The sequence below is a fragment of the Phocoena sinus genome, chromosome 6, assembly GCF_008692025.1.
Source record: "Phocoena sinus isolate mPhoSin1 chromosome 6, mPhoSin1.pri, whole genome shotgun sequence".
NCBI classification, from domain to species: Eukaryota; Metazoa; Chordata; class Mammalia; order Artiodactyla; family Phocoenidae; genus Phocoena; species Phocoena sinus.
The window spans coordinates 50904680-50932277 of record NC_045768.1 but is presented as its reverse complement, the minus strand read 5'-3'; the positions used below and the strand labels follow the sequence as shown (position 1 = coordinate 50932277).

At 39.7% G+C, this 27598-nt stretch overlaps 1 protein-coding gene across 4 annotated transcripts in view; it reads left to right on the top strand.

Moving 5' to 3' along the window:
* Window positions 1-27598, top strand: part of PIP5K1B (phosphatidylinositol-4-phosphate 5-kinase type 1 beta) — a 324986-nt gene that overhangs the window by 204218 nt on the left and 93170 nt on the right. For all 4 annotated transcript variants that reach the window (XM_032635392.1, XM_032635395.1, XM_032635393.1 and 1 more), the window contains exons 8-11: window positions 13982-14193; window positions 15747-15830; window positions 15954-16002; window positions 19044-19128. In XM_032635392.1, coding sequence (XP_032491283.1) covers window positions 13982-14193; window positions 15747-15830; window positions 15954-16002; window positions 19044-19128 — 430 coding nt within the window. The remainder of the gene's footprint in view (window positions 1-13981; window positions 14194-15746; window positions 15831-15953; window positions 16003-19043; window positions 19129-27598) is intronic.

Below are 27598 nucleotides of genomic sequence, written 5' to 3'. Positions count from 1 at the left end.
GGGTCTTAATGCAATTGGTAGGGATTCCTGAGAAAGAGACACCTGAGGTACAGGACTTTAGCACTAACAATAATCATTTCTGTGAGACTTTAAAGGCTCATAGCACTTGATCTACCTCTATTCTATAGCCATTGGTATTTCTATATTGTATTGTAATTACGTGGGTACACGTTTTATGTTTGCCTACTAAAATCTGCTCTCTAGGAGAACAGGAGTTGTGTGATTTCATTTTCCTGCCCTTCAAATCACTTAACAGAATAACAGTTGTCTCAGTGTTAATCTTTTGATGAAGCCTAAGAGATAACAACATTTTTTTTTAATGTTTATTTATTTGGCTACGTCGGGTCTTAGTTGCAGCACGAGGGATCTTTTGTTGCGACGCGCGGACTTCTCTCTGGTTGTGGCACATGGGTTTAGTTGCCCTGTGGCATGTGGGATCTTAGTTCCCCGACCAGGGATCGAACCCGCATCTCCTGCATTGGAAGGCGGATTCACAACCACTGGACCACGAGGGAAGTCCCAACAACAACATTTTTGAAATTATAAATCTTCCCTAATCAATAAACATAATAAGAGCAAGCTTTGTTAATAGTGTACCCATGGTTTGATACGAAATAGTACCAGAGTTAATCATCATACCAGTGTTGTGAATTGGAGGATAATGGTTTGAAGTACATTTGTATTGCTCACCTGGCCAGCATCTGTTAATGACCAGTAAATTAGTCAATTGCACCTGTGTTGACCGCTCAGTCCACTCACGTATTTATTTAGGTGGTGACTGGTGTCCCCATTTAAGACTTTCTGAACGACACAGCTGTTCATCAGTCCTGGAACGGGGCTGATGTTTGTCCAGCTTTGGTACTTGCTGCTCTGCATCTCTCATGCAGGTGGGTGATGGGAAGGAGCTCCCACCGCAGTAACAGAAGGGACAAGATGGTCAGTACCAGAGAATTTCAGGGTAGCTGCCAAAATCCAAATACTCCTCTATGTTGTTGTTCATGCCTGACTTTCTACTCAGCAAGAGATACTTCAATTTGAGCCAGACAAGTAATTCTCAATATTTCAAAACAGCTATTCCAGTTTTGGGTAGAGGGAGCATTCTATCTTAGATATAACCTGTAGTTACCAAAGTAACTTAGCATTTAAAACACATCATACATGGTATATAGTCATGAAATACGTAGGCACAATATAGTACCCAATACATGATTTTGTGGATGGTAAGGACTCATTTCCAAGGCTCAGTTCATCAACAATAGGTTGTCTCCATTAACATTTGCTCTGAGCCAGGCAGTGCTTGACATTTCAGATAGATTGTCTCACTAATCCTCACAACAGCCCTGCAGAGTGAGTGCCATGATTCCATTTTGACAGATGAAGTGGGGACCCAGGAGAGGTTCAGCTTCCCCAGGTCTGCAGAGCTTATAGTGCTGGAGCCAGGATTTCCACCCAGGTCTCTTTGGTTGCAAAACCCAGGTTCTTTCATCTGTGCACTCTCCTTAAGGGGCTTGTAGGTGTAATGGAGGAAAGTCTGTGGAAATGAAAGTGTTAAGTAATAATTTGGATGGACGCAGACAGGGTGGGCTGGAAGTGCCCGATCACTGGTTTTCTAGCTCTGACACAGAGCTGGTGAGAAGGTGCTATAGGGGTTAAGAAAGGGCTCCATCAAAGTAGAGAACTTGGTTTGGACAAGGCAAAGAGTTAATGAAGTCTCACAACCTACTTCAAGGAAGGAGGGAGAGAGGAAAATCGTGCCACGTGACTGAGGGAACACAAAGTAAAATTAGTAATCCAAACATTTAGTTTTGAAAGTTAAATGAAAAGCATAATCAAGCCCATTGACACTTGCCAACTGTTACCAACATGTGTGCACATGAAATCCTATTAACTTAAAAGCAAAACTTCTCTCTTTGAGAAATGTGATGCTTCCAGTGGAGTCGATTGTTTTTCCAATCCAGTGGAGAGGGAGACTGGGGACACAATGTGGGCTGTTGGATCCTGTGTGAGCAGCTTTTGAGAATTCTCATTAACTCCAGAAATTGAAGGATTATCGAGCCAGTAGTTGTTTTTTTAACGCTCACTTCAAGCCACATGGAACAATATAAAAATTTCTACCGAAAAGAATGGAAATGGGAGACTGGAAATATCTTCCTCGACTCCTTTAAAACTCCTTTCTCTTTTCTTCTCATAAGAAATAATACCTAAAGATTAGAGAACTCACATATGTCCTAAGGTGTGGAGGTGGTGATGTGTCTAGCTAACTTTCATTTTAAGTAATTTGTCACATATAAATATACAATAATTCCAGTCAAAGGAAGCTAAAGTCTTTGGGCTTTATGAAATAAAAATAGTATGTGAGGGTTTCCTGCTTTTGTGTGAATAGAACCTACCTGTCTTTGATTTTGTAGATGACCCTGGGTCTAGAGGTTAGGTCACTGTAGGCCCCAAATAGGAGGACTCACAGAGTATCTGAGGGCAGGGAGCAGAGGGAAGGAAATGTCCCCATGGCCATATCCTCCTCCCCTGCGGGAATCCTGGGAAACCAGAGCAAAGAGGTAGAGCAGGAAGGGGAAGTGGCCGCGGGGGACATGACAGTAGCAACCCTGGCTTTGAAGATGTGTCTGGAAAGGCTGTGAGGTTGGCCGGGGTGGATCCGGTTGTGGGTGCCAGTGTAAGTCTGTCACACGGATGACCATGTGTATTAGAGCAGGGTTGTAAATACCCAAGCCCATGGGAGACAGGGGTGGCGGACCCCAGCAACTTACAAAACGGAGTTGAACCCCCATAGCTTAGGAGAAACTTCTGGAATCTAGTAAGAGACTGAGTTCCAGAGACTTAAGAAGTATTTGAGAGTTTGCAGGGTCTGGGAAAATGTTACGAAGTTTAGGAAGTGGATCAGAAATATGCCCTGTGAAAACACTTTTAAAGGGGGAAAATCTCTTTGATTTTTATAGGGTTTTATTTTATTCATTCAACAGTGCCCATTTACTGAGTACCCACGTTATGGAGGAATAGGGCCTACATGACTGCCTTGTGAAAGGCAAGGTACTTCTTGGGCCACGCACTGGTTCTAGTTCTTTCCAAAAAGCTCAGCACGTCTGGCTTCTGAGAGACTTTGGCTCACGTACACAGCTCTTCATCCGTGGCCCTATCAGCACTTTTATATGCGTCTCTCTCCTGCAAGTGGACTGTCCCTTTGATGTCACCATTGTTCTTCCTTCAAGACATACCTTAATTGAGTTATTTCAATCAGCAAGGATAACTACTTCTCTCCTCACGTCTGTTCCTCGAAATTCTGCACTTCTATACCTGTGAGGTAGAGAATCTCCACAGGAGACTTTCTACCTTCCCTCAAAGGAGTGAAATGGCCAAGGACAATCTGTATTAGTGAATTTATATATTAATTTTCAACTTTTAAAATTTGTTTTTATTTTTTGGCTGCGTTGGGTCTTCGTTGCTGTGTGCGGGCTTTCTCTAGTTGCAGCGAGCTGAGGCTTCTCTTCGTTGTGGTGCGTGGGCTTCTCACCGCGGTGGCTTCTCTTGTCATGGAGCACAGGCTCTAGGTGTGCGGGCTTCAGTAGTTGTGGCTCACGGGCTTCAGTAGTTGTGGCTTGCGGGCTCTAGAGCGTGGGCTCAGTAGTTGTGGCGCACGGGTTTATTTGCTCCACAGCATGTGGGATCTTCCCGGACCAGGGCTTGAGCCCGCGTCCCCTGCGTTGGCAGGCAGATTCTTAACCACTGCGCCACCAGGGAAGCCCTAAATTTCAACTTTTTATAAACAAAAGGATATATCTGTGCACTTCTCTACATGTATACTTGAAAAAACTATTTTAAAAGGGATACATAGTCCACTGGATATATTAGTTGTCCGTAGCTATTAGGGAGGCAGGGAAGTTAAAACCTAATGTTTATTTAAAAATATCCTCATGCAGCCTGAGAGCGATCCTGGCTAGAGTCCGATATTGTTGACTTCCTCTCTTCGTTCCTCCACATGAAGACCTCATTTGTAAACTTTGCCCGTGTTCAGTCAACCTCAGCTGTTCCAAAAAGAAACCATTCTCGATGCCAACTCATTGTGTACTGTGTTTTCACAAGAACCTGGTAATCTGGCTTCGGATGATAATGGACATTCTGTGGAGATAGAGATCTGCCAGACTCTGATATTCCTCTTTATGAAAGAGCTGTACAACTTTTTCTAGATTATGAGCAATTTCAGAAAATATGTCGACAACTGTATTCTCAAGGAACAGAGAAAGCAGTGATTCCGGGTTGCAAATTTATTCTCTCCACTCAGAGGTATAGGGAAAATTGAGTCTCTTAATTTTCCATCGACTACTCTTTTGCTCACTAAAATCCACAGTCTTGAACTTACCAATTAATAATATTTCAGTCTTTTTGGGTTTTAAATAGTCGTTGTCTCAATTTTAATAGTCTTCTATTCAAAGTTGAACTCCCTCTGAGGACTGGTGTAGATTGACCCTCTTTTATCACTCCCTCTTTTTAGATACACACCATTGAAAATGTAGGGTATTGATCACATCTTGACATACAGAGACTAGAACATTGCTACGGGGCCCTCCACTTACTATATTCTATTTCCACCTCAAACCATCACCCTCATGCTGTGTGGATGTGGCACTGAGCTACTATCCTATGCTTCTTTAATTTTGACCATGTACATATATAATTGTTTCTTAAATAAATCAAAATACCTCAAGACCCCAAAGAATTCATTTCTAGTGACGGATCCCACAACCTGGGTTTTCTGTCACTTCTTAAAACTTACCCCACGGGTAGGTACTTGTTCTTCGTAAATCGTAAGTTTTTCCGTACAAATGATGACTTTCCCAGACTTAAGATTGTTCCTGCCCTGTGGAACCTTTTATGATCTCAGAGCATGGTTTGGCTTGATTTTTCTGGCTTCAAACCACCACAGGAATCTTGGTTGACAAATTGTACCTTCCCTTCCTACCAAATTAATTACATGTCATTCAACAAATAGTTTAAATTCTTGCTCTGCAAAAGGCTCTGTGCTAGGTCTGTGGGAGGGATAAAAATGAATAGGATATGGCCCTCGCCTCAAAGAAGCCTAGTGTTTAAACCATAAGGCCAGACCACTGAGGTCTTATTTATTGTGGACAGATTACCCCATTCTTCTTTGCTCTCTTTGTTTATTAAAGTGCAGAGGGGAGGGAAGAAGACTTTTTTCCTCTTTACCCAGAGAGGCAGTTCACCACAGCAGGTGGACTGTAGTAGACAGTGAGGAAGATTCAGGAATTGCACCTCATACATTGAAGTGGATGTGGAAACTTGTGCCACGTGTGGCCTCTGAGTCTCACTGGGCAGCTGGACAGCCCCAGACTCTCAACTGTCCCACCAGTTAAGCCACAGTGAAGCAAATTACTCATGGCAAAGCAAACCAAAAGATGAAATGGGAAGTCCTTGACAATTTTAATGTGTTAGTTTTAAATCTGTTTACAAATAATTTATTAAGACATATTTATGTGTAGAAACAAAGTGTCTATAAAGAAAAAGATCCATAACCCATCTAATATAGAAGATGATGAATATATATATTATTCGTTCATATATCTTTTCATAGATAGATAGATAGATAGAGGTTTTAAAATAATAAATGACTATTTCTAGTGCCTCTCAGGTATACTTCTATTACTTTAAGCTTTTTAAGTGAGCAAAAAAAGCCTCTGTACGAGGTAATCAAGCACAGCTCCGAATTCTAAATCACCACATTAGACACAGTGAAAAACACACTATTGCCGTCACTAGGCTAAGGATTGAATATTTATTTCAGTCTGCTTTACCAGTCAAAATTGTATGGCTCGTCACAGCCTGGTTTTTCTCTTTATTATATTAGCAAAGAACACTCTGAGCTGTGTGGAGGAAATTAAGTTAAATTATAAAACAACATTTAGCTTTAACTGGGCTTGCACATGCGAGTAATTCTGGAGCTGTACTCCAAGGAGCCTTCTTTGCGGGTAAATGGCAGACCCTTGGATTCATTTTACCGTAAACCAATGGGTCCAGGAATGTCTATTTGCATAAAATCTTCAGGATACTGTTTTGAATTGTGTTGTATCATCGAATTAACACAAATGTTTTTGCCAGTCGTTTACTCTTTTTTTTTTTTTAATTTTTTAATTTTTGGCTGCACTGGGTCTTCGTTGTGGTGCGTGGGCTTCTCATTGCGGTGGCTTCTCTTGTTGCGGAGCACGGGCTCTAGGCGAGTGGGCTTCAGTAGTTGTGGCTCGTAGGCTCTAGAATTCAGGCTCAGTAGTTGTGACGCATGGGCTTAGTTGCTCTGCGGCATGTGGGATCTTCCTGGACCAGAGATCGAACCTGTGTCCCCTACATTGGCAGGCAGATTCTTATCCACTGCGCCACCAGGGAAGCCCAGTCATTTACTCTTCATTCAAGGACTAGACAAGGCAAGTTGGAAAATTACTCAGGGCCCTTGATACATCTTCCTGTCAGCTCCACATCTTGTTAATTTGGTTGGTCTTTAGATCTTTCATCAAAGAATGATCAGGTGAGATGAGTGTAGAACATAGCAACTTTTCTGCTTTAATTATTTTAGTTAAGATCCCAAATAAGTTTTTATTTTTATCTGTGCCATCTCTTGCCTGTCATTAGCAGAGGTAGAGGTAAGTTAACTCTAAACAGGCATATGAATGCATTTCATCTAAGCATTTCAAAGCAGTATATTAAACTTTACGTTTTGAAAAATTCAAACCTATGCAAAAGTGGACAGAATATTATAATGAACACCCATGTACTCTGTACCCAGCTTCAAAAGTTTTCAACTTGTAGCTGATCTTGTTTCAGCCCACTTCCAACCCCCGCATAGAATTTGAAGCACATTCCATACATCACATCATTTTGCTCAAATATATTTTAGTAAGAGTCCCTAAAAACTAAGGACTCCTTTTTGTAAAAGTAACTAGAACCTCTTTATCATACCTTTACAAAATTAACAATTCTTACTCGTCAGTGTCCAAATTTCTAGTTGTGTCAGAAATAAAACCTTGTTTTATAGTTTAGATCAGGATTTAAATAGGATCCACCCCCCACCCCTCACCCTGGTCACTTATTTTTTCATTGTGGATATTTGTTGAAGAAATCGGTTTGTTTATTCCATTGTCCAGATTTTGTTGATTACATCCCTATAATTTCTTTTAATATGTGCGTCTCTCCCCCTTTTTCTTTCCTGTAGATTGGTTGCTGGATCTAAAGGTTTAGTCAGATTTAGGTTTGACTTTATTTTCAGTGCTCTCTCCTTGCATCTGGAGGCACATAGTGTCAGAATGCCTTTCTTTCTGTGATGTTAGCGGCATTGCTGACCACTGACTAGATCCATTAATTCATTAGGGGTTGTAAAATGGCAATGTTCTTGTTTTATCACGCATTAGCTAGAATGCTCAAAGGATTTCTAAACAAGAGAGTGCTGAGCACGTAACAGGTGCTCAGTAAAATATTTAATGAATGGATTAATTTTCATAAGAGCCCCCGTGACGTGGGAAGTCATTAGAAACCTTGCCTAAGATCTGATTAAAGAGCATCTTTTTCCTCCTAGAATCACCATCATTCTTTCTCCGCTTTGCATAAAGCATCGCTTACAGATGACTTGAATTATTTTTGCCACTCTTAATATCTTCTGGTGCTGTTCTTCAACAGTCTTTTGGACTTATCTGATGATTTTCCTTTCTCAGTCTTATGCCAACTTAACTTCACATTCCTTACAGATTGGAAAAGCAGAGAAACGGAGGACAGGAATGCCAAGGAAACCCTAAGATGTGTTTCAGAACAGAGCCTCCGTCTTAAACTCAGCACCGAGCACTCTTGGATAGTTAAAGGGTCTTTGAAGTTGACCCAGCCTGTGACATGCTCTTTTTGCAAAGCCTTCCTAAAAAGAAATGTGATGATCTTACCAGCTTCCAAGCTCAGACTAGTTTATAACCAACAAGCTTGCCTTTTATCTGCCATTTAGTTGCGTGCCTACTGAACAGTGAATTCAGTGTCTCTAAATAACAGCTTGATTTTTGTCCCTGACACAGTGCGTATAAATACCTCTGGTGTGGGAACGTTTGAAAATACTGTAGGCTATTAGATCTCTTTTTTTTCTGACAACAGACCACAGAATCACAGTAAATGCTTTCAGTGCTGAAGATTTTGCACAAGCATTGTAATTGTGAAGCGGAGAATCTAAGTTCTTATATTTGAGATATAAGATGTATTGCTATACATTTTTTGCTGCTGAATATTTTTTCACTTGCTTGCTCGCAGGGAAAACAGTATAACACATGCACATTTGTGCTGTGATCAGAGTGTACAGCAGGGAGCACAAAGTAAAGCAAGGCTTTGGTGAGCAGAGCAGCCTTGTGTGCATCATAGGAAAAGTATAGATAAACCGAGGGTCAAATTTTATTCCGTAGAGGGGCACTGGTAATGTGCTTGGGTTTTCAGAGAGGAGGTGTTTTCCTAATATTTTGTGCAGATCATGAGTATAGTTTTCATGGAGCTAAGAATTGAGATAGACTTTGAAAGACCAATGTGATTTGAATAAGGACCTTCTAGAAGAAACATGAACAGCATGAGCTGTTCCTCTTACCTCTTCAGGGCACATTTTGGGGTAATTAAGGGATTTCCGTTTGACTAGCCTGGGAGGTATCTCTAGACAGGTATGAAATAACAGAGAGATGTTGGCTGGGGCCACGGTAGCAAGGACCTTCAGTGTCACTTGAACAATGGTGAGAGACTACAGGCTTTGAGGAGAGGTGTGATGTCACCTGGTCAAGTAAAGGTGTCAGGAATGAATCAGAATGGAAAAAAAAAAGGGAAGTTGAAATCAAAGCTTTAGCAAGGAGGATCACTTTGATTATAGAAGCTGCTGGATTGGGCAACTTCATGAAAGGAAAAGGAGTCATGGAGTCTGAAATCCACATCAGAATGATTTCAGGTAAGAGAGAAAAAGTGAGAAAGAACTGCCTTGGGGGGAAAGTGTACAGAAGTTTAGAAACGTCCAGAAGGCTGTGGGAAATGTACAGGACTGGAGGTTAGGAGTGAGTTTGGACTAAAGGTAACATTTTAGGAATTGTCCGTAGAGCAATAATAGTTGGAATCTACCCCTAAAAGATTCTTAAATCTATCCACGTCTCCCTTGAGCTGCCCTGCTGCCACCTCATTCAAGTACCATCAGCCCTCACCTATACTATTGATACCCTTCAGTCAAAAGTAGGTCCCCCTTTTGTGGGGTATCTCCACAGCACCCTGATTTTTCCTTCCAGGCCTTATTCCAATCTGTGGTTCATGCTTGTGTAATTTTGAGGATGGTGTCATTGTCTGTTTTACTTATTCCTGAAGATCTGGCAGCTTCCAGGGTGCCTGGCACAGACTAGACACTCAACTTGTTTTTTCCAAGCAAAAAGAGTAAATGAACATCACTACCAAAGAGAAGAGTTGAAGAGAGAACTCTGGTGACTATTTTTAGAGCCTAGAAGAAAAAAGTGGGAAAAACAAATAGGAAGGCAAAGAACCAAGAGAAGCTGGGCCCCAGTAGCTGAGGATGAGTGGAGGTTTCAGTGGGGGGTGGTCAGCAGTGATGGATTCTACAGGTGGAAGAGAACAAGGACGACAAGAAAAAGTAGTATTTATTGGGTGCTTTCTGTATGCCGTGACTGTCCTAAGACCTGATGTGGATGAACTGATCTTCATACTAACTCTGTGAGGCAGGTGTCCCTGTTATTTCTGTTTTACAGATGAGGGTGCCAGGCCCAGAAAGGTTGCATGCTCTGCTCAAGGACAAACCAATGGGGGAGCCACGAGTCCAACGAGGCCACCTGGCCCCAGAGCACAGAGTCTTTACTACCATGCAGCCATTCTGGCTCCTTCTAGCAGAGGGCTAAGGGCTATGGCCCAGAGATGGAAAAGGAAAAAACTGGCCACTCTTTATGACCTTTGGCTGTGAAAAGAGGATAGCAGTGCCTGTCATTCTAAGTTAGGACATCTCCCACGTTAGGTGTAGACTAAGTCTACAGAAATCATATGTGAATGAGAGCATACCTGATGCGTTGCCAGCCATGAGAGCCTAGAGGATATGCTTTATTTCAGAAAAAGATAGGTTTTTTAAAAACTTTTTATTTTGTATTGGAGTATAGTTGATTAACAACGTTGTGTTAGTTTCAGGTATACAGCAAAGTGATTCAGTTATACATATACATGTATCTATTCTTTTTCTAATTCTTTTCCTATTTAGGTTGTTACATAATATTGAGCAGAGTTCCCTCTGCTACACGGTAGGTCCGTGTTGGTTATCCTTTTTAAATATAGCAGTGTGTATATGTCAATCCCAAACTCCCTAACTATCCCTCCCCGCTACCCTTCCGCCCTGGTAACCTTAAGCTTGTTCTCTAAGTCTGCGAGTCTGTTTCTGTCAGAAAAAGATAGTTTTGATCACATCGTCAGGATTTTGTAGCAGCTGCTTTAACATTGACTTTTATACCACATTCCGATATTATTACTGACTTAAAAATAGTCCTTGAGAAATAAGAGAAAAAATAATCTGGCTCTGACGATAAAAAGCATTGTGGTATTTCAGCTTGCTTTCAGTTTTACATACATCTGTGAATCTTTCCTGGAGTAAGGTCTTGTCCAAGCTAGATGGGAAAGCACCTGTATTTGACTTGTAACTGTGTTTTGCATAGCAAATGCATAGGTACAGGATCCACCAGCAACAGTGAGGTCAGGCCGACATTCTGGGAGGAAATGTGCGCCTGAGTGACTGATTAGACTGGTGTCTGTTATGTTGCAGGATGTTGCACCCTCTCAAAGCTCGCATGTTAAGATTTGGCAGATGTATCGATTCCTTTCATTAAAGATCTGAGAGGATATGAATAACAGAACTATTTTGTTCGTAATTGATGCAAATCTGCAGTGCACGTGACTAAAATCTGTTCGCGGAATTTTTCATTACACAAGTTTGGGAATTTGGTTTAAAATATATGTCTAGGGCTTCCCTGGTGGCGCAGTGGTTGAGACTCTGCCTGCCGATGCAGGGGACACGGGTTCGTACCCCGGTCCGAGAAGATCCCACATGCCGCGGAGCGGCTGGGCCCGTGAGCCATGGCCGCTGAGCCTGCGCGTCCGGAGCCTGTTCTCCGCAATGGGAGAGGCCACAGCAGTGAGAGGCCCGCGAACCGCAAAAAAAAAAAAAAAAAAAAAAAAAAAAAAATATATATATATATATATATATATATATATATATGTCTATATATTTATCATTTTCTTCCTTAACGTTTTTTATGGATGGTGACTTTCCCTAACCCCAAATCCAAATATCATGGTCAACTTTCCACACAATAGGAATAAAATTTGTCCTTTTTTTTTTAAGGCTTTCACTCAGAAAGTAGAAGCCTGGCCCCCTGAGGACAGTGAAGCCCCTTCAGGGTTGCTGGCAATCCAGTTTAAAAGTACAGAGGAAAGGGTCTTCCCTGGTGGCGCAGTGGTTGAGAGTCTGCCTGCCGATGCTAGGGGACGTGGGTTCGTGCCCCGGTCCGGGAGGATTCCACATGCCACAGAGCGGCTGGGCCCGTGAGCCGTGGCCGCTGAGCCTGCGCGTCCAGAGCCTGTGCTCCGCAACGGGAGAGGCCACAACAGTGAGTGGCCCGCGTACTGCAAAAAAAAAACAAAAAACAAAAAGAGTATAGAGGAAACTAATCTCTGTTTAAAATTTATTTGTAACTTTTTCTTAGTTCTCTAAGTTTTGGTTTGTATGTTTTTTAAATAAACCCAGACTAATATTTGACCACTTAAAGCAATGAAATCATTTCTTGCCTTGTCTACTAGTTGAAGTTGGACCACAGCCTGACTTCATATTTCTTATAAAATGCACATGCTCACTTTGGATTGTCCTTGGGCAAGAAAGGAGACTCTAAGTACAAATGAAACAGTTCACGTTGAATCATGCATTAAAAAAGTATTATAAGAAATTATAAGAAACAGTATTGTATAAAGAAAGCTTATTAACAAGCAGGACTATTATATGGATGCTTTGCAGAGAAAAATGAAACAAATATGGAGTCCACGAGTGCCTTTCAGTTTTCACTACTCTAGGTGCCTGTTAGGAACATTTACAATATTGTCACAGGGACTGATTAGAATTTGCTTTTGAAACCAGTTCACTGCTTTGCGGGGGGAGAACATTTACCAATGGGCACTTTGGGCTGTGCAGGGCACAAGGCTGTGACTTTCACCCATTGAGAACAGGGCTGTTCCCTCCGGCAGATCGTGAAGTCATTATTTTATATAGCCCATTGACCAGAATTTCTGTCAGCCAACCTTTTCCTGCTGAACATCCAAGCTGTGCTCCTGGGTACCACAAGCCCAGAACCTTTAAAGGAATCGGGACACACCAAAAGGGCACTAGTAAGCAGGCTAGAAGTACAGTGATATTTTTGTTGGCTTTTTTTTTCTTTCTTTCTTTTTTGCGGTACGTGGGCCTCTCACTTGTGGCCTCACCCGTTGCGGAGCACAGGCTCCGGACGCGCAGGCTCAGTGGCCGTGACTCACGGGCCCAGCCGCTCTGCAGCATGTGGGATCTTCCCGGACTGGGGCACGAACCCATGTCCCCTGCATCGGCAGGCGGACTCTCAATCACTGCACCACCAGGGAAACCCTTGTTGGCTTCTTATGATTTCCGTTTTCAGAAGTATAACCCGATCAAAAGCACTTGGGCTGAGGGAGAATGAGAAGTGTAAGATATTCTGGGTACGTATTCAATCCCTGGTTAAACAATTATCTATAGACTCTGATCTTCAAAGGCATTTCCTAGCTAGGGTACAGTGATAGATTATCTCCTTGGTTCAGAGATAGCTATTCTGCTGTGCAAACTGGTCTTTCTGGGCTGTTTTGATTTCCTGAGCAACTTTGTGTGAAAAATGCCAAGGTGTTAAAAAAAAAAAAGAAAAAAAAAAAAAAAAAACCTGTTGTAGGAAGAGAATCATAGACAAACTATTAGGAAAAGGACTTTATCATAGAGGTACACACCCCATTCTCCTGAACCCCTCCTGAACACTCTTCCTCACTTGAAGGGTCCTGAGTGTCAAAGACTTACCCACACTCGGAAGCCATGTTGATGACCTGTCTCGCATCTCGACTGTGTCTCCGTCGTTTTCCTGTCAGAGCATTGCTATCTCCTTTGTCTGGCTGCATCCAGCTACTTTCACTTCTTTCTCTTTCCCACTCTTTGCTGAGTGGATAATTAAACAGTGAGTCCTGGTCTTTGTTGAGACCATACATGTAGAAAAGACTCGCTGCGGGGAACCGAATGATAACTTTGAAAGTCAAGCTTTGAAAAGGAGACCACTGAACTCTAGGAAGATGAAAGTTTATGAGAACAGATTTCAGACAAAAGCCCATTCCAGCTGAGTCTTCGTGCTGAGGAGGGTATACAGGCTTGTAGAGACCATTGGTTGTTGGTGTCTCTCCTCTAGTACCTAAGATGCTGGAGTTGACTGCCTGGGTTCAAATCCAGGTAGTGTGAGTTATGAGCTGTGTGATATTGAGAAAATTATATCTGTCTCTGTGTCTCATTTTTTTCATCTGTAATACAGAGATAATAATAGCACCTAGCTCAAAGAGTTGTGAGGATTGAATCCCAATGAACCACTTAGCACCTGGCACATGGGAAGTGTTCAATAAATGCTGTTGGTGAAACATTCATGGAGTGCTGAGGAAAGATGTGCTTATTCTATATTTACCTAAAAATACCATCTAGGAGCCATGGTGATAATCCTTACTGCACATGACCTAATCATAACCTCAAATGTTTTTATTTTGATTTTTCCTCTCTCAGCCACCCGCTGGGAGGCAAGCAAGAGCCGCGTGTCTGCATATCTCTCTGATTCTGTGCAGATGAGATTTACAAGCCATTTGAGTGACGGGCCTCCTTGTTCTTTCCCTTACTCAGGTGCTGGAAAGCTTCAAGATCATGGACTATAGCCTTTTGCTGGGAATCCACATCTTGGACCATTCCCTCAAAGAGAAAGAAGAGGAAATTTCACAAAATGTGCCTGATGCTAAGCGGTTTGGGATGCAAAAAGTCCTCTACTCAACAGCAATGGAATCCATCCAGGGTCCAGGGAAATCAGGAGACGGGATCATCACAGAGAACCCGGACACGTAAGTGCAGCGCTCTGCCCACACATTTCCTTGATCGTGGCAGCCAACGTCATTGGGTAATTGAGTGCAAGCATGTTCCCTTCATGGTGGCTCTTTAGGAATAGATTCCTACCTGGTGCTAAAGTGGATTAAGCCAGCCTTATTTCCTTTCATCCACGGATAACTAGATGAGTGGCAGTTTTTCGAGTTATTACCATTCTTTCACCCACATGGTTTCTTTTTTCAAATGGCTCCATTTTTTAACAATGGCTAAAAATGTTTTTATCCCTATTTACTACATATTCAAAACATCCACCACAAACAGGGTGAATATTCTTTGAATTTGAATAAACATGTATTTAAGCAAATACATGTTAGAACTTATGTCCGCAATTCAGAGCTTTTTATGTGCGTTAGAGGATTCTGTTTTCCTCGTCCTATACCCTGGCAGATGTGACCTCTTGCTCCAACGAGATGTGATAGTAACTGCAGGATTAGTTTGCATGTATAAAAAGTGCACATTGACTAACAGAAACAATTACAGTCAACCATTGCAGTAATTTTCTTTGGTTGTGTCACGTGTGTGTACTTAGCTGAGCAAGGAGACTGAAAGAAAGAAATCATTTCTCCAACAATGACTAAATCACAGGCACACTTCACTTTTATGAAGGAAATTCATACATATTAAAGATTTTTTTTAATCCTTCCTATAAATCCATCTAAATGTCCAATACCTGATTAAACAAATTATTCTGTATCAGTATAGTGAAGTACTATACAGCCATTAAAAGCACATTAGCACTGAATATGAAGAAATGTTCATCATTTAGCAAGTGAAAAATTCAGGTTATAAAACACGATAAATTGGGCTTCCCTGGTGGCGCAGTGGTTGAGAGTCCGCCTGCCGATGCAGGGGACGCGGGTTCGTGCCCCGGTCCGGGAGGATCCCATATGCCGCGGAGCGGCTGGGCCCGTGAGCCATGGCCGCTGGGCCTGCGCGTCCGGAGCCTGTGCTCCGCAACGGGAGAGGCCACAGCAGTGAGAGGCCCGCGTAACGCTAAAAAAGGAAAAAAAAAAAAAAAACATGATAAATTAAATAATAGCTTTTGTGTATTAATAAATATACACACACACAGGAAAGCTGTACCAAATGTTGATAGTGTTTATCTTTGCATCCTAGGAATGGATTCTTTATATATTTTTTCTTTGTGCTGTTCTATAGTTTATTTAAAAATCTCACGGTAAGTATATAAAAGTGTTGCATTTTTGATGAGCAGTATTTTGAAATACTTGAAAATTCTTGCTCTTGGTTTTAAAGTAGGAGTGATTTTTTAAGTGAATTCTTCCCATCCAGCTCTTCAGAATTGACAGCTATGGTGTTACTCTCCTTCAGGGGAGGTACGTCATTCTGGATTCCCAGGAAGACTTTAGCTGAAGCAAAAAAAAAAAAAAGATGAAGGGAGAGAGAGTCCAGGATTCTTAGAGACTACCCATTTTCATTTACAGTCTATTTATTAGAAATGATTTTTAACTTCCTATTCATATAAATTTTTTCTCTTTTGCTCTATTCACAGAATGGGAGGCATTCCAGCTAAAAGCCATAAGGGAGAAAAGCTACTTTTATTTATGGGCATTATTGATATTCTGCAATCATATAGGTAAGAAATTTGGGGAAGTAGTCTTTTATTATTTCAAAATAAATCAACGAAAGGTTCTGAAAATTCACCATATGGGAGTGATTTTACATTCTTATTTTTATTTTTCTGTCCGTTTATGTTTAGGTTAATGAAAAAGTTGGAACATTCCTGGAAAGCTCTTGTTTATGATGGGGTAAGTGATTTATCATGATCCTTATTAAACTGTATATTTTTCTGATTTCTCAGAGACTTCAAGGTATGTCTAGGAAGCCGTGTCACTTGAAGAGGAAAGGAAACAAAGATCTTTGTAAACTCAGAGTCTCAGGCTAGCAGATTGGTTCAAATCTAAGAACAAAGACAACATAAATGTGAATAGCTCTTCAAATAGAGGCCATCCAGCCTGTGACTAGGTAGAGGCCAGGAAAACAAAATGAGATCTCGTTTTTATGTGCAATCTGCAGGGCCCAATTATGAGATGGTGAGAAAAAGGAGGAGACTTTTCATAGACACTGGGAAGACCAGTAGGGCGCTTGAACTCAAGTTGTCCCAAGACCAAGCTTCAGAGGGATTTGAACCCTACTTTGATGGTAAACAGCCCTGGGCTTGAACTCTGCGTTCAAACCACTTTACTAGCCATGTGTCCCAGACACATTGCTTGCTTGTCGTCTCTTAGCCTGGTTTCCCAGGTAGCAGAAGCCTAGTAATAGTACCTCGCGCCTGCCTCGTAGGCTGATGTGAGGGTTAAATTAAATAATGCCCCTTAGTGTTCAACAAGATGCCTAACATAATAAGGACATAGGAAGGGAAAACTTTTTCGGTTGTGTTGGATTGATACATGACAAAGGCTGACTGACATGAGAATGTCTTTTGGACCCAGAAGTGGCATGACTGAAGAAAACCATCGGTTATCAAAGAGCAGCCTCTGTCTCTCTCTCTGTCTCTGTACACGCACATGCACGTGCACGCACACACACAAGCACACGAGACTTCCTATCTAGATGTTAAATTTGAACTTCCTGCTGTTGACAGAACATTTATGGCCTCAGCCTCCCTCAGTTAATAACTCAAAGTGACACTTCCAGAGAATATATTGGTCAAAGATTTGCTCACACATTTTTTTAAGACGTTAGCAGATGCTTTCCTTTGAAGCAAAGATAAATTATAGATGCTATTCTTCTCCTTTTTTGGAAAAGAACACCCACTTCCTCAGTTCTGTGGAAGACTGGGAATAACCTTTCAGCATGAAAGATCTGCATTTTGCCCACAGGCTAAGGAATGACCTTCGACAGAATGCACTTTTAAACAACAGGTTCACAAGTTTGTTTCTGAGAATCGAACTTGGGCTTATTATTCAAATCAAAGATTCTTTTTATGAAAAGGCCAAGATGGTAGGTTAATTTTTTTTCCTTCTAGCTGAGAAAAGTAGCAACTACATGAATGCCTCGAACATGGAAGGGAAAGAGAGTAAACACCCTCTGTTTCATTCTCCTTCTGTTTATTGACACAATTTCAATTCCCTGTTACCAAATGAAATTTGTGCTCTGAATGGCCTAGTCCTCTATTGGTCAGATGCTTCCAAGGAGCCCCTACTTTTGTCTAAATAAGTTATATCTTCTGTTTTGTGGTGTCTTTTTTTAATTACACAAATATATAATCAGATGCTGATTATATATTTGTGTAATTATAAGCAATAATTAAGACTTTTTTTTTTTCTTATTTTGTGGTAAGCAGGCCTCTCACTGTTGTGGCCTCTCCCATCGTGGAGCACAGGTACCGGACGCGCAGGCTCAGTGGCCATGGCTCACGGGCCCAGCCGCTCCGCGGCATGTGGGATCTTCCCAGACCGGGGCACGAACTCGTGTCCCCTGCATTGGTAGGCGGACTCTCAACCACTGCGCCACCAGGGAAGCGCAAGACTATTTTTGTCTTTTTACAAAAGTGCCTGTTCTTTAAACACTGTTTCTTCATACCAAGGAGAATCACAATCTAACTTCTCTTGGAAAACAAGAATCTTAACCATCTTGCATCCTACTTATTTTTAAATGATGGTACTTGTGAATTTGTGTCCACTTCCAACAGGAGCTGACTGAATACTGGGGAGAGTGCATGTCAAACCAGTGGGAAATTTTCCACCACATCTGCAGCATCACTGATAGTCTAGGGGACCATTTTAACTTGGCAAAGAGGGTTTCTCCATACTGTGTCCTTCGTAACTCAATCATTACAGAATTACCTTATGCCTCATGTAACACCCAGTTTCACAGATGAAAAGACTGAGGCACTGAGATAGTGTCTTTACCCAGAACCACACAGCTTTTTAAAATTAGAGCTAACACCAGAACCGGGTCTCTGGATTCTGGTCCAGTGTGTGTTTTTTCTTCTAAACCCATCATAGACACTTTATAGTATCTAAACGTAAATTTTTAGAAGTTTCCCTGTTGGACGCCATGAACCTGAAATCAAAATGGAGCACTAAATAAGCAAATTTACTATTTTTAGGAATGTGTATCTTGGATAGTTAATAAATGACTACTGAATAAACATATAGAATTAGCTCCTTCATCCATCTTCTTTCCTGGACTTGTAATAAAATGCCCCCTCAGTCCTTAAGACTCTTACCAAGCATGAGAGAATTAACAATTTAATTCAATTCAACTCTATCTAATTAGTAGATAAATTGAACATAACAGGGGTCATCAGTCAGCCTTGTCTCCTAGGAGTCTTCCCGGTGTCTACATACCTTATTATTGGGAAGTGAAACCAGCAAACTTTTTTTTTTTGCCCTCTATCTCACTCTTACTTTAGGGCTGTTTTGCTCCTTTATGTCCCCAGTTTTTGTCCCTGACTGAAAGTGATATGTCTTTATTCCAGATGACACTTGAGACACTGGCTTCCATGTTAAAAAATGGAATTTAAAAGCCCCTCATGGTGCACAGTGGAACAAGGATCAGCTGTTTGGGTTTATGAAGCAGAGTCTTTGCTATCTCACCCCTGCCCCCTTAATGCTCTGTTTCACCATGAGTATCTGGAACCTCTGCTCAGATTGAGCCTTGTGCTTCCTGCCCCACCCTAGCTCCTGGGCACACAGCACGTGGGCATCTCTCTTTTTTGGCTCCCAACACCCACACCTTCTGGTTAAGGACATTGGCTAACAGAGAGCCAACTGCATAGAGCTTTCCTCTAGCTTGAAACAAACTGAGAGATAAACCTCTGGTACCTGATTTGTCTTTTCAGGACACTGTTTCGGTTCATAGACCAAGCTTTTATGCAGACAGATTTCTAAAGTTTATGAATTCCAGAGTTTTCAAGAAAATTCAAGGTAAGATTTTTATGAATTTCTTTTTTTTACCTTTAGCACTTACTGGCTGACTTCAATTTGTAAGATTTTTATGAATTTCTTTTTTTTACCTTTAGCACTTACTGGCTGACTTCACTTTGTAAGATTTTTATTGGAAGAGTTGGGACTATTTATCTCCCAAAAGTGGTAATCACTTAGTAATTATGGTTAAGTACCCTAGCCAGGTATTTATTGATGCTGTAATCATTAAAGTCTAATTTTGTGCTGGAAAAAATTATAAACTGCCTAAAATCCAACCCTATAATATATTGGTTAAATATGTTATGATACAGTTAAATAATGGAATAATATGCAACAAATAAAAAATGATGTATTAAAGGTACATATAGCTAGCTTCATTCACATATATATAGTTATTGGTCTGCATACCTAAATGCACAACAAAATTCTTATGGGATATATAAAAATGTTAACAGTAGTTATTCTCATGGAGTGTTCTCCAGAATAGACCATATGTTAGTCCTCAAAACACATTTCAATAGATTTTAAAAGATTGAAATCACACAAAGTGTCTTTTCCAATCACAATGGAATGAATCAATAGAGTGAAAACTGGAAAACTCACAAATATGTGAAAATTAAACAACACACTCTCAAACTACCAATGGGTAAAAGAAGAAAACACAGTGAAATTAGGAAAAACTTAGAGATGAATGGAAATGAAAATACACATTCCTAAAACTTAGAGGATGCTGCAGAGTCAGTGCTCAGAGGGAAATTTATAGCTATAAATGCCTACATTAAAAAAGAAGAAAGAGCTCAAATCAATACCCTAACTTTAAATCATAAGGACATAAAAAAAGAAGAGCAAACTAAACCCAAAGTTAACAATGGTTATTCCGAACCATGAGATTGTGTGGCATTTTCTTTTTCTTTACATCAATATTTATCAATTTTTCCATAATGGATGTGTATTATTCATGTAGAAAATTTTTTAACTATGTGAAAAGGAAAGAGTAACCCTGTTGTTACTTATGTTATTTTATCATTTAGGTATTTTGTGGTCCAATTTCATAACAATTTAGCCACACAAAAAAAACTGAAAGAGTAGAATGTTCATATTTTGTATTTATATAAGACAGATTTTTTTCTTATAATATTTATTGGAGTTTTTTGTTAATGAAAGTAAAACAATTTCTTTTTTAAGGCTTTTTTTCCCAGCTTTATTGAGATATAATTGACATATAACATTATGTAAGTTTAAGGTGTACAATGTGATGATTTGATGCACATATATATTGCAAAATGATTATCACAATTAGGTTACTTAAGACTTTCATCATCTCACATAATTACAAATTGTGTGTGTGTGTATGTGTTTGTGTGGTGAGAACATTTAAGATCTACCCTCTTAGCAACTTTCCAGTGTGTAAGACAGAATTATTAACTATAGTCTCCATGCTGTATATTAGATTTCAAGAACTTATTCATCTTATAACTGGAAGTTGGTACCCTTCGACCAATGTCTCCCCATTTCACCCACCCGTCAGCCTCAAGTAACAATTCTTCTACTCTCTATGTCTATGAGTTCAATTTTTTAGCACATGTAAGTGAGATCATACAGTATTTGTCTTTCTCTTTCTGGTTTATTTCACTTAGCATAATGTTGTCACGGTCCATCTATATTGTCACAAGTGGTGGGATTTCCTTATTTTTTTCTATCCATTCATCTGTCAGTGGACGCTTAGGTTGTTTCCATGTCTTGGCTGTTGTGAATAATGCCTCAGTGAACATGGAAAAGCAGATATCTCTTCAAGATAGTGACTTCATTTCCTTCAGATACATACCTAGAAGTGGGATTGCTAGTCATATGGTAGTTCTCTTTTTAATTTTTTGAGGAAACTCCATACTGTTTTCCATAGTGGCTGCACTAATTTACATTTCCACCAAGAGTGTACTAGGACTACCTTTTCTTCACATCCTCACCAACATTTGTTATTTTTTGTCTTTTTGATAATAGCCATTCTGACAGGTATGAGGTGATAGCTCATTGTGGTTTTGATTTGCATTTCCCTAATGATTAGTTATGTTAAGCATCTTTTCACGTATCTGTTGGCCATCTGTATGTCTTCTTTGAAAAATGTCTCTTCAGGTCCTTTGCCCAATTTTTAATCAGATTATTTGCTTTTGTTACTATTGAGTTTTATGAGTTCTTTATATATTGTGAATATTAACCCCTTATCTGATATATGGTTTGCAAATATTTTCTCACATTCTGTAGGCTGCCTCTTTATTTTATTGATTGTTTCTTTTGCTATGCAGATGTTTTTTAGTTTGATGTAGTCCCACTTGTTTATTTTGCTTTTGTTGCTTGTGCTTTTGGTGTAATATGCAAAAAGTCATTGCTAAGATCATTGTTGAGGAACTTTTCCCTATGTTTTCTTTCAGGAGTTTTACAGTTTCAGGTCTTATGTTTAAGTCTTTAATCCATGTTGAGTTAATTTTTGTGAGAGTAAAACCGTTTCGATGTAAAAATATTGGAAAATACAAAGAAAACCATAAAGATTAGTTGATATCTCACAACCCAGAAATATCCACTATAAATATTTTTTCTTCCAGTTTTATTGAGATATAATTGCGATACAGCACTGTATAAGTTTAAGGTGTGCAGCCTAATGGTTTGACTTACATACATCATGAAATGATGAGCATAATAAGTTTAATGACAGCCATCATCTCACATAGATACAACATTAAAGAAATAGAAAAAAGTTTTTCCTTGTGATGAGAACTCTTAGGATTTACTCTCCCAACAACTTTCCTTTATAACATGCAGAAGTGTTCGTTATATTCACCATGTTGTACATCACATCCCTAGTGCTTATTTATCTTGTAACTGGAAGTTTGTACCTTTTGACCACCTTCGTCCAATTCCCCCTCCACCGCCCACCCCCAGCCTCTGGTAGCCACAAGTCTGATCTCTTTTTCTATGAGTGTGTTTAGTTTTGAAGTATAATCGATCTACAACACTGTGTTAGTTCCTGTTATGCAACAGAGTGATTTGATATTTTTATACATTTCAAACTGATCACCACGATAAGTCTACTTATGATGCGTCACCATACAAAGATATCACATAATTATTGGCTACTCCCTACACTGTACATTTCATACTCATGACTCATTTATTTTGCAACTAGAAGTTTGTACCTCTTAATCTCCCTCACCTATTTCTCCCACCACCATCTGCCCAGCAGCTACCTATTTGTTCTCTGTATCTATAATTCTGTTTCTGTTTTCTTACGTTTGTTTTGTCTTTTAGATTTCACATGTAAGTGAAATCATACAGTATTTATCTTTCTTTGTCTGACTTATTTCATTTAGCATAATACCCTGTAGGTCCATCCATGAGGTCACAAATAGCAAGATTTCATTCTTTTTTATGGCTGAGTAACATTCCAGTGTGTGTGATCTTCTTTATCTATTCATCTATTGATGGGTGAGCACATAGGTTGCTCACATATCTTGGCTGTTGTAAATAATGCTACAGTGAACATAGGCATGCGTGTATCTTTTCTATTTAATGTTTTGTTTCCTTTGGATAAGTATCCAGCAATGGAATTGCTGGATCATATGGTAGTTCTATTTTTAGCTTTTTGAGGAATCTCCATACCGTTTTCCATAGTGGCTGGTCAATTTACCTTCCCACCAACAGTGCCTAAGCGTTCCCTTTTCTCAACATCTTCACCAACAGTTATTATTTGTCATCTTTCTGATAACAGCCATTTCTGTTGGCACCTCTGTGTCATCACTGGAAAAATGTCTATTCAGATCCTCCACTATTAATATTTTCACATACTTCCTACCATCTTTATTTCTGTCCTTTGTATATTTATATAAAACTGGTAGCATAGTGGTGTACAATTTTATGTATATGTCCTCTATTTTTCACATATTATAATATGAATAGTTTCCCATATCACTGTATATGGTACAAAGAAACCATTTAAAATTACACTACAACATTAAAATTATATGGGTATGCCATAATCTATTAAAGATTCTATCATTTGGACATTTACATTATTTCTCCTTTTTCTAACGAGTATTTTTGTGAACATGATTTTAGATAAATATGGTGTCCAAGCTTATGACTATTTCTTTAGGATAGATTCCAAGAAAAAGTACTAAGGGTTTAAAATGCAGATAACTGCACAGAATGATTATGCCACTCTAGACTTCCACGGGAGTCTGTATTCTTCTAGCCTTTAGCCAGAATTATTCTTTTTAAATTGTGCTACTTGGATAAGTAAAAGATGTTATCTGGTTGTTTTATTTTGTATTTCTTAAGTACTGGTGAAGTTCAACCATTATTCATGTTTATTGCCCATTTGTAGTTCCTTTGAGAATTGAGCTTTGTAATATTTGCTCGTTTACATTAGTGTTTATTATTTTTCCAAATGATTTATATGAACTCTACACGTCAAAGATATCAATCTCTTTTTTTAACCTTATTTCATTCTAAGAAAAACTTTTGTTTCACATTTGACTATCTCAGTGGTATCTTGAAATTGGTCTCAAATTGAGACCACTACCAATTAAAATTTCTGTTTAAGGTCTTTTCTGCCTAAGATGGACCATAACATAGTATTTATTCAGCCTGCAATCCTGTGTGAATACCAACTTGGTTCAAATTTTGAAGGAAGATTTTCTGCCTCTCTTTACCCTTTGCCGTGGTTGAAAATCATGAGTTTCCTTGTGGCCCCTGGTAGGTTTATGGAGGATGTAACCCATGGGATCCAGGGTTTAGTGAGGCTCCTCCATGAGATTCCCCATGTTGGGAGTTTTTGCTTTCTTAGTAGTGTATAAATTAATGGTGCAGTCAGTGGCGTCCTCAATTCCATGAAATATGGTGTGAGTTGTGAACCTTTCCAGTTTGTATAGTTTATCATGTTTTTAATGTAACAGGTCTTTTACTTCTCAAGTAGCCAAATCTATTTTTTTCCTATTTTGATTTCTTAGTCTACTTTTTATAGCATCTTTATTCAGGTATAATTCACATACCAGGAAATTCACCCTTCTAAAATGTGCAATTTGGTGATTCTTAGTGTATTCACAAAGTTGTACAAACATTACCACTATCTAATTTTAGAACATATTTATTACCCTGAAAAGAAGCCCCATATCCATTAGCAGTTACTCTTCATTCCTTCCTCTTCCCAACCGCTGGCAACTACTCATTTATTGTCTGTCTCTATGGATTTGTCTATTCTGAATATGTCATATAAATGGAATTATACAGTATGTGGCCTTCTGTGTTTGGCTTTTTTCGCCTAACATGATGTCTTCAAGGTTTAGCCATCTTGTAGTACTTTATTCTTTTTACTGCTGAATAATATTCCATTGTATGGATTTAACACATATTGTTCGTCCTTTCACTGGTTGATGGATATTTGGGTGGTTTACATTTCTGGCTATTAGGAATAATGCTGCTATGAAAATTCATGAACAAGGTTTCTGTGGACATAAGTTTTCATTTCTCTTGGGTACATACCCAGGTGGGGAAACACTAGGTCAGATGGTAACCCTATTTAACATTTTGAGGAACTGCCAGACTCCTTTCCAAAGTAGCTACCCAATTTTGCAATCCCACCAGCAATGTATGAAGGATCCAATCTCTCCACATCCTCACCAACGTATGTTACTATGTGTCTTTCTCATTTTAGACATCTAGTGAGTATAAAGTAGTATCTCAATGTGGTTCTGATTTGTGTTTTTCTAATGACTAATGATGTTGAACATCTTTTTATGTGCTTATTGACCCTTTATATCTTCCCTGGAGAACTGTCTATTCAAATACTTTGCCCATTTTTAATTAGATTGTCTTTTTATTGTTGAGTTGTAAGAGTTCTTTATATATTCTCAACACATGTTTCTGTTATCAGGTGTATGATTTACAAATATTGATTTAATTTATAGTATATGGTGTGAGGTAGGGTCCAAATTCATTCTTTTGCATGTGGATATCCAGTTGTCCCAGCACCATTTCTTTTTTTTTTTTTTTTTTTTTTTTGGGGTATGCGGGCCTCTCACTGTTGTGGCCTCTCCCATTGCGGAGCACAGGGTCCAGACGCACAGGCTCAGCGGCCATGGCTCATGGGCCCAGCCGCTCCGCGGCATGTGGGATCTTCCTGGACTGGGGCACGAACCCGTGTCCCCTGCATCTCAACCACTGCACCACCAGGGAAGCCCCCAGCACCATTTCTTGAATGGTCTCTTCTTTCCCCCGTTGAATTATCTGGGTTCCTTGTTGAAAAATCAGTTGTCCACAAATATTAGGACTAATTTCTGGATTCCCCCAGGTTGGTCAAGAACCTGCCTCACATCCTGAGTCCATGCCTCCCTGAAGGTCACCACAATTTACTCAGTTACCCAAACCAGACATGCGGGCATCAAGCTTTGTCAAAGCCTAACCACCCACATGCAGTCACTTACCAATACCTAGTCTCACCTGGAAATATCAAGAGTTCGTGCCCTTCGTCCATAGCACCTCTCCTAATTCAGCCATTGTGATTTTTATGGTTTTGGTTTGGGCTTTTTTTTTTTTTTTTTTTTTTAAATAAAGTTGTGGCCCTCATGTTCCTCTCTTACCTCCAGTCATATCCCCTTCCAATCCAATCTCCCCCAACCCCAGCCAGAGGCATCAGTTTAAATCTCCTCTTGCTAATTTCCTATTTAAAACCCTTCCATGCTTAAAAAAAACTTTTTTTCTTAATAAAAACTTCAGTGTATTTCCTAGTACGCAAAATCCTAACTTCGCTTCTGAGTTCCTGTGTGATGTGGCCTCTCTTTCCCTAGCCGTGACTTTTCTCACACCCATTCCATGCTCTACCCTACCGTCAAGCCTCCAGCAGCTCTGAGTGCCCTGCAGTTACCCCTAACATTCCAGGCTGCCTCCACATCTGTACATGTTCTTGTCCCTTTGCCTATAGTGATCTCCATCCTTCCCCTGGTCTTCCTTCACATCTCAGCTCAGATGATGCTTTCTTCACAGCAGTTACCATACTCTGCTATAGTAAGCTGTTGTTCTGTCTCCCCCACTTGACTTTGAGTTCCTGAAAAGTAGGGGCTGTGTGTGGTTCTCATATATATTCCCAGAAGCTAGCACATTTCCTGGCACATTGTAGGCCCTCGATCATTATTTGATGAATAATTGAATGAATGAATGGACTTTTCATCTACTGCCAGCTTTTCAAAGGGTAGCCATTTAATTAGTAAAGTTGACAGTTTAAAATACAACTTCCAGATCCTTTATCAACTATGATTAAGTTAAAGCCCTTAATTCCTACAGTCATACTTTCCTTTTTTTTTTTTTTTCTGATTGTGAAAGTAATATATGTTTATTGTAGAAAGTTCAGAGGAAAAAAATACAGATTGAATGACAGTAAGGAAAATGCATTACCCAGAGAAAGTCACAATTTAAACTTGGGAATCTAAATTTCCAAATGTTTCACTAAGCACATACACACACATTCACACACCCCTTCTGTTGTGATTTTATTTAAAAAAATAGTTTATTACTCATGTTAGCTAAGTTTTACTGCAGCAATAAATTAACTCTGGATTCTCAGTGGCTTAATAAAACAAAGATTATTCCTTGTTCAGACTTTCGCAGCACAGGTTGGCAGGGGGCTCTGTTCTATTCAGCCATTCAATGACAGGCATACTTTCTTTGTATGTGAAAACTTCCCCTCCCCACCCCTACCCCCAAGAAAACAGTACTTGGTCTTCAAGTTTCTTTTTTTAAATCATTTTTTTTAGCCTTCTTAAATCTGTTATCCCACCCCAGAATTGAGTCATGCTGTCAATGTAATAATGTTTGCAAAATCCTATAATTCTTTCTGCAAATACTAGTCACCGTAATGTTGGAACCTCACTGAAATTCTCTACCCAGATAATGTGTCTAGAGTACTAAAACTTAGTTTCCTGAAAGGAACAGAATAGTACTGATACATTAATTAATTAAAAATCAACTGTCCTAAAATTTCAGAACAATAGTTAATTCTTTCAACCAACATTTGAGCACCTATTATGTACCTAACACTATGCTCAGCATTAATAATATAGAAAGCTTTTCTTAAAAAAAAATTAAATTCCCTCGGTAACTTCATGGTCCGTTTTGGGTCAGGGATTGGGACATGTAAAAGATTTATAATGTAATAAAGCAGCTGTTAATAGAGTTTTTGCATAGGCTACTGTAGGTACACAAAGAGAGATAAAACCAATCTTCCCAAAGAGAGCTTCACAGAGAAAAGAATATTTAAATTAAGTCCTGAAACTATAAGCCAGTGTTTATTAGGAAGAGAGGCAAGAAGGGCATCTCAAGTAGAAGGAGCAGCATGTACAAAGGCCCAGGGGTAGGAATGAACATGGAGGTTCAGGGGATGGCAGATAGGTGAGCCGAAAAGCAGTCGAGGGTGGGAGCAGTTGAG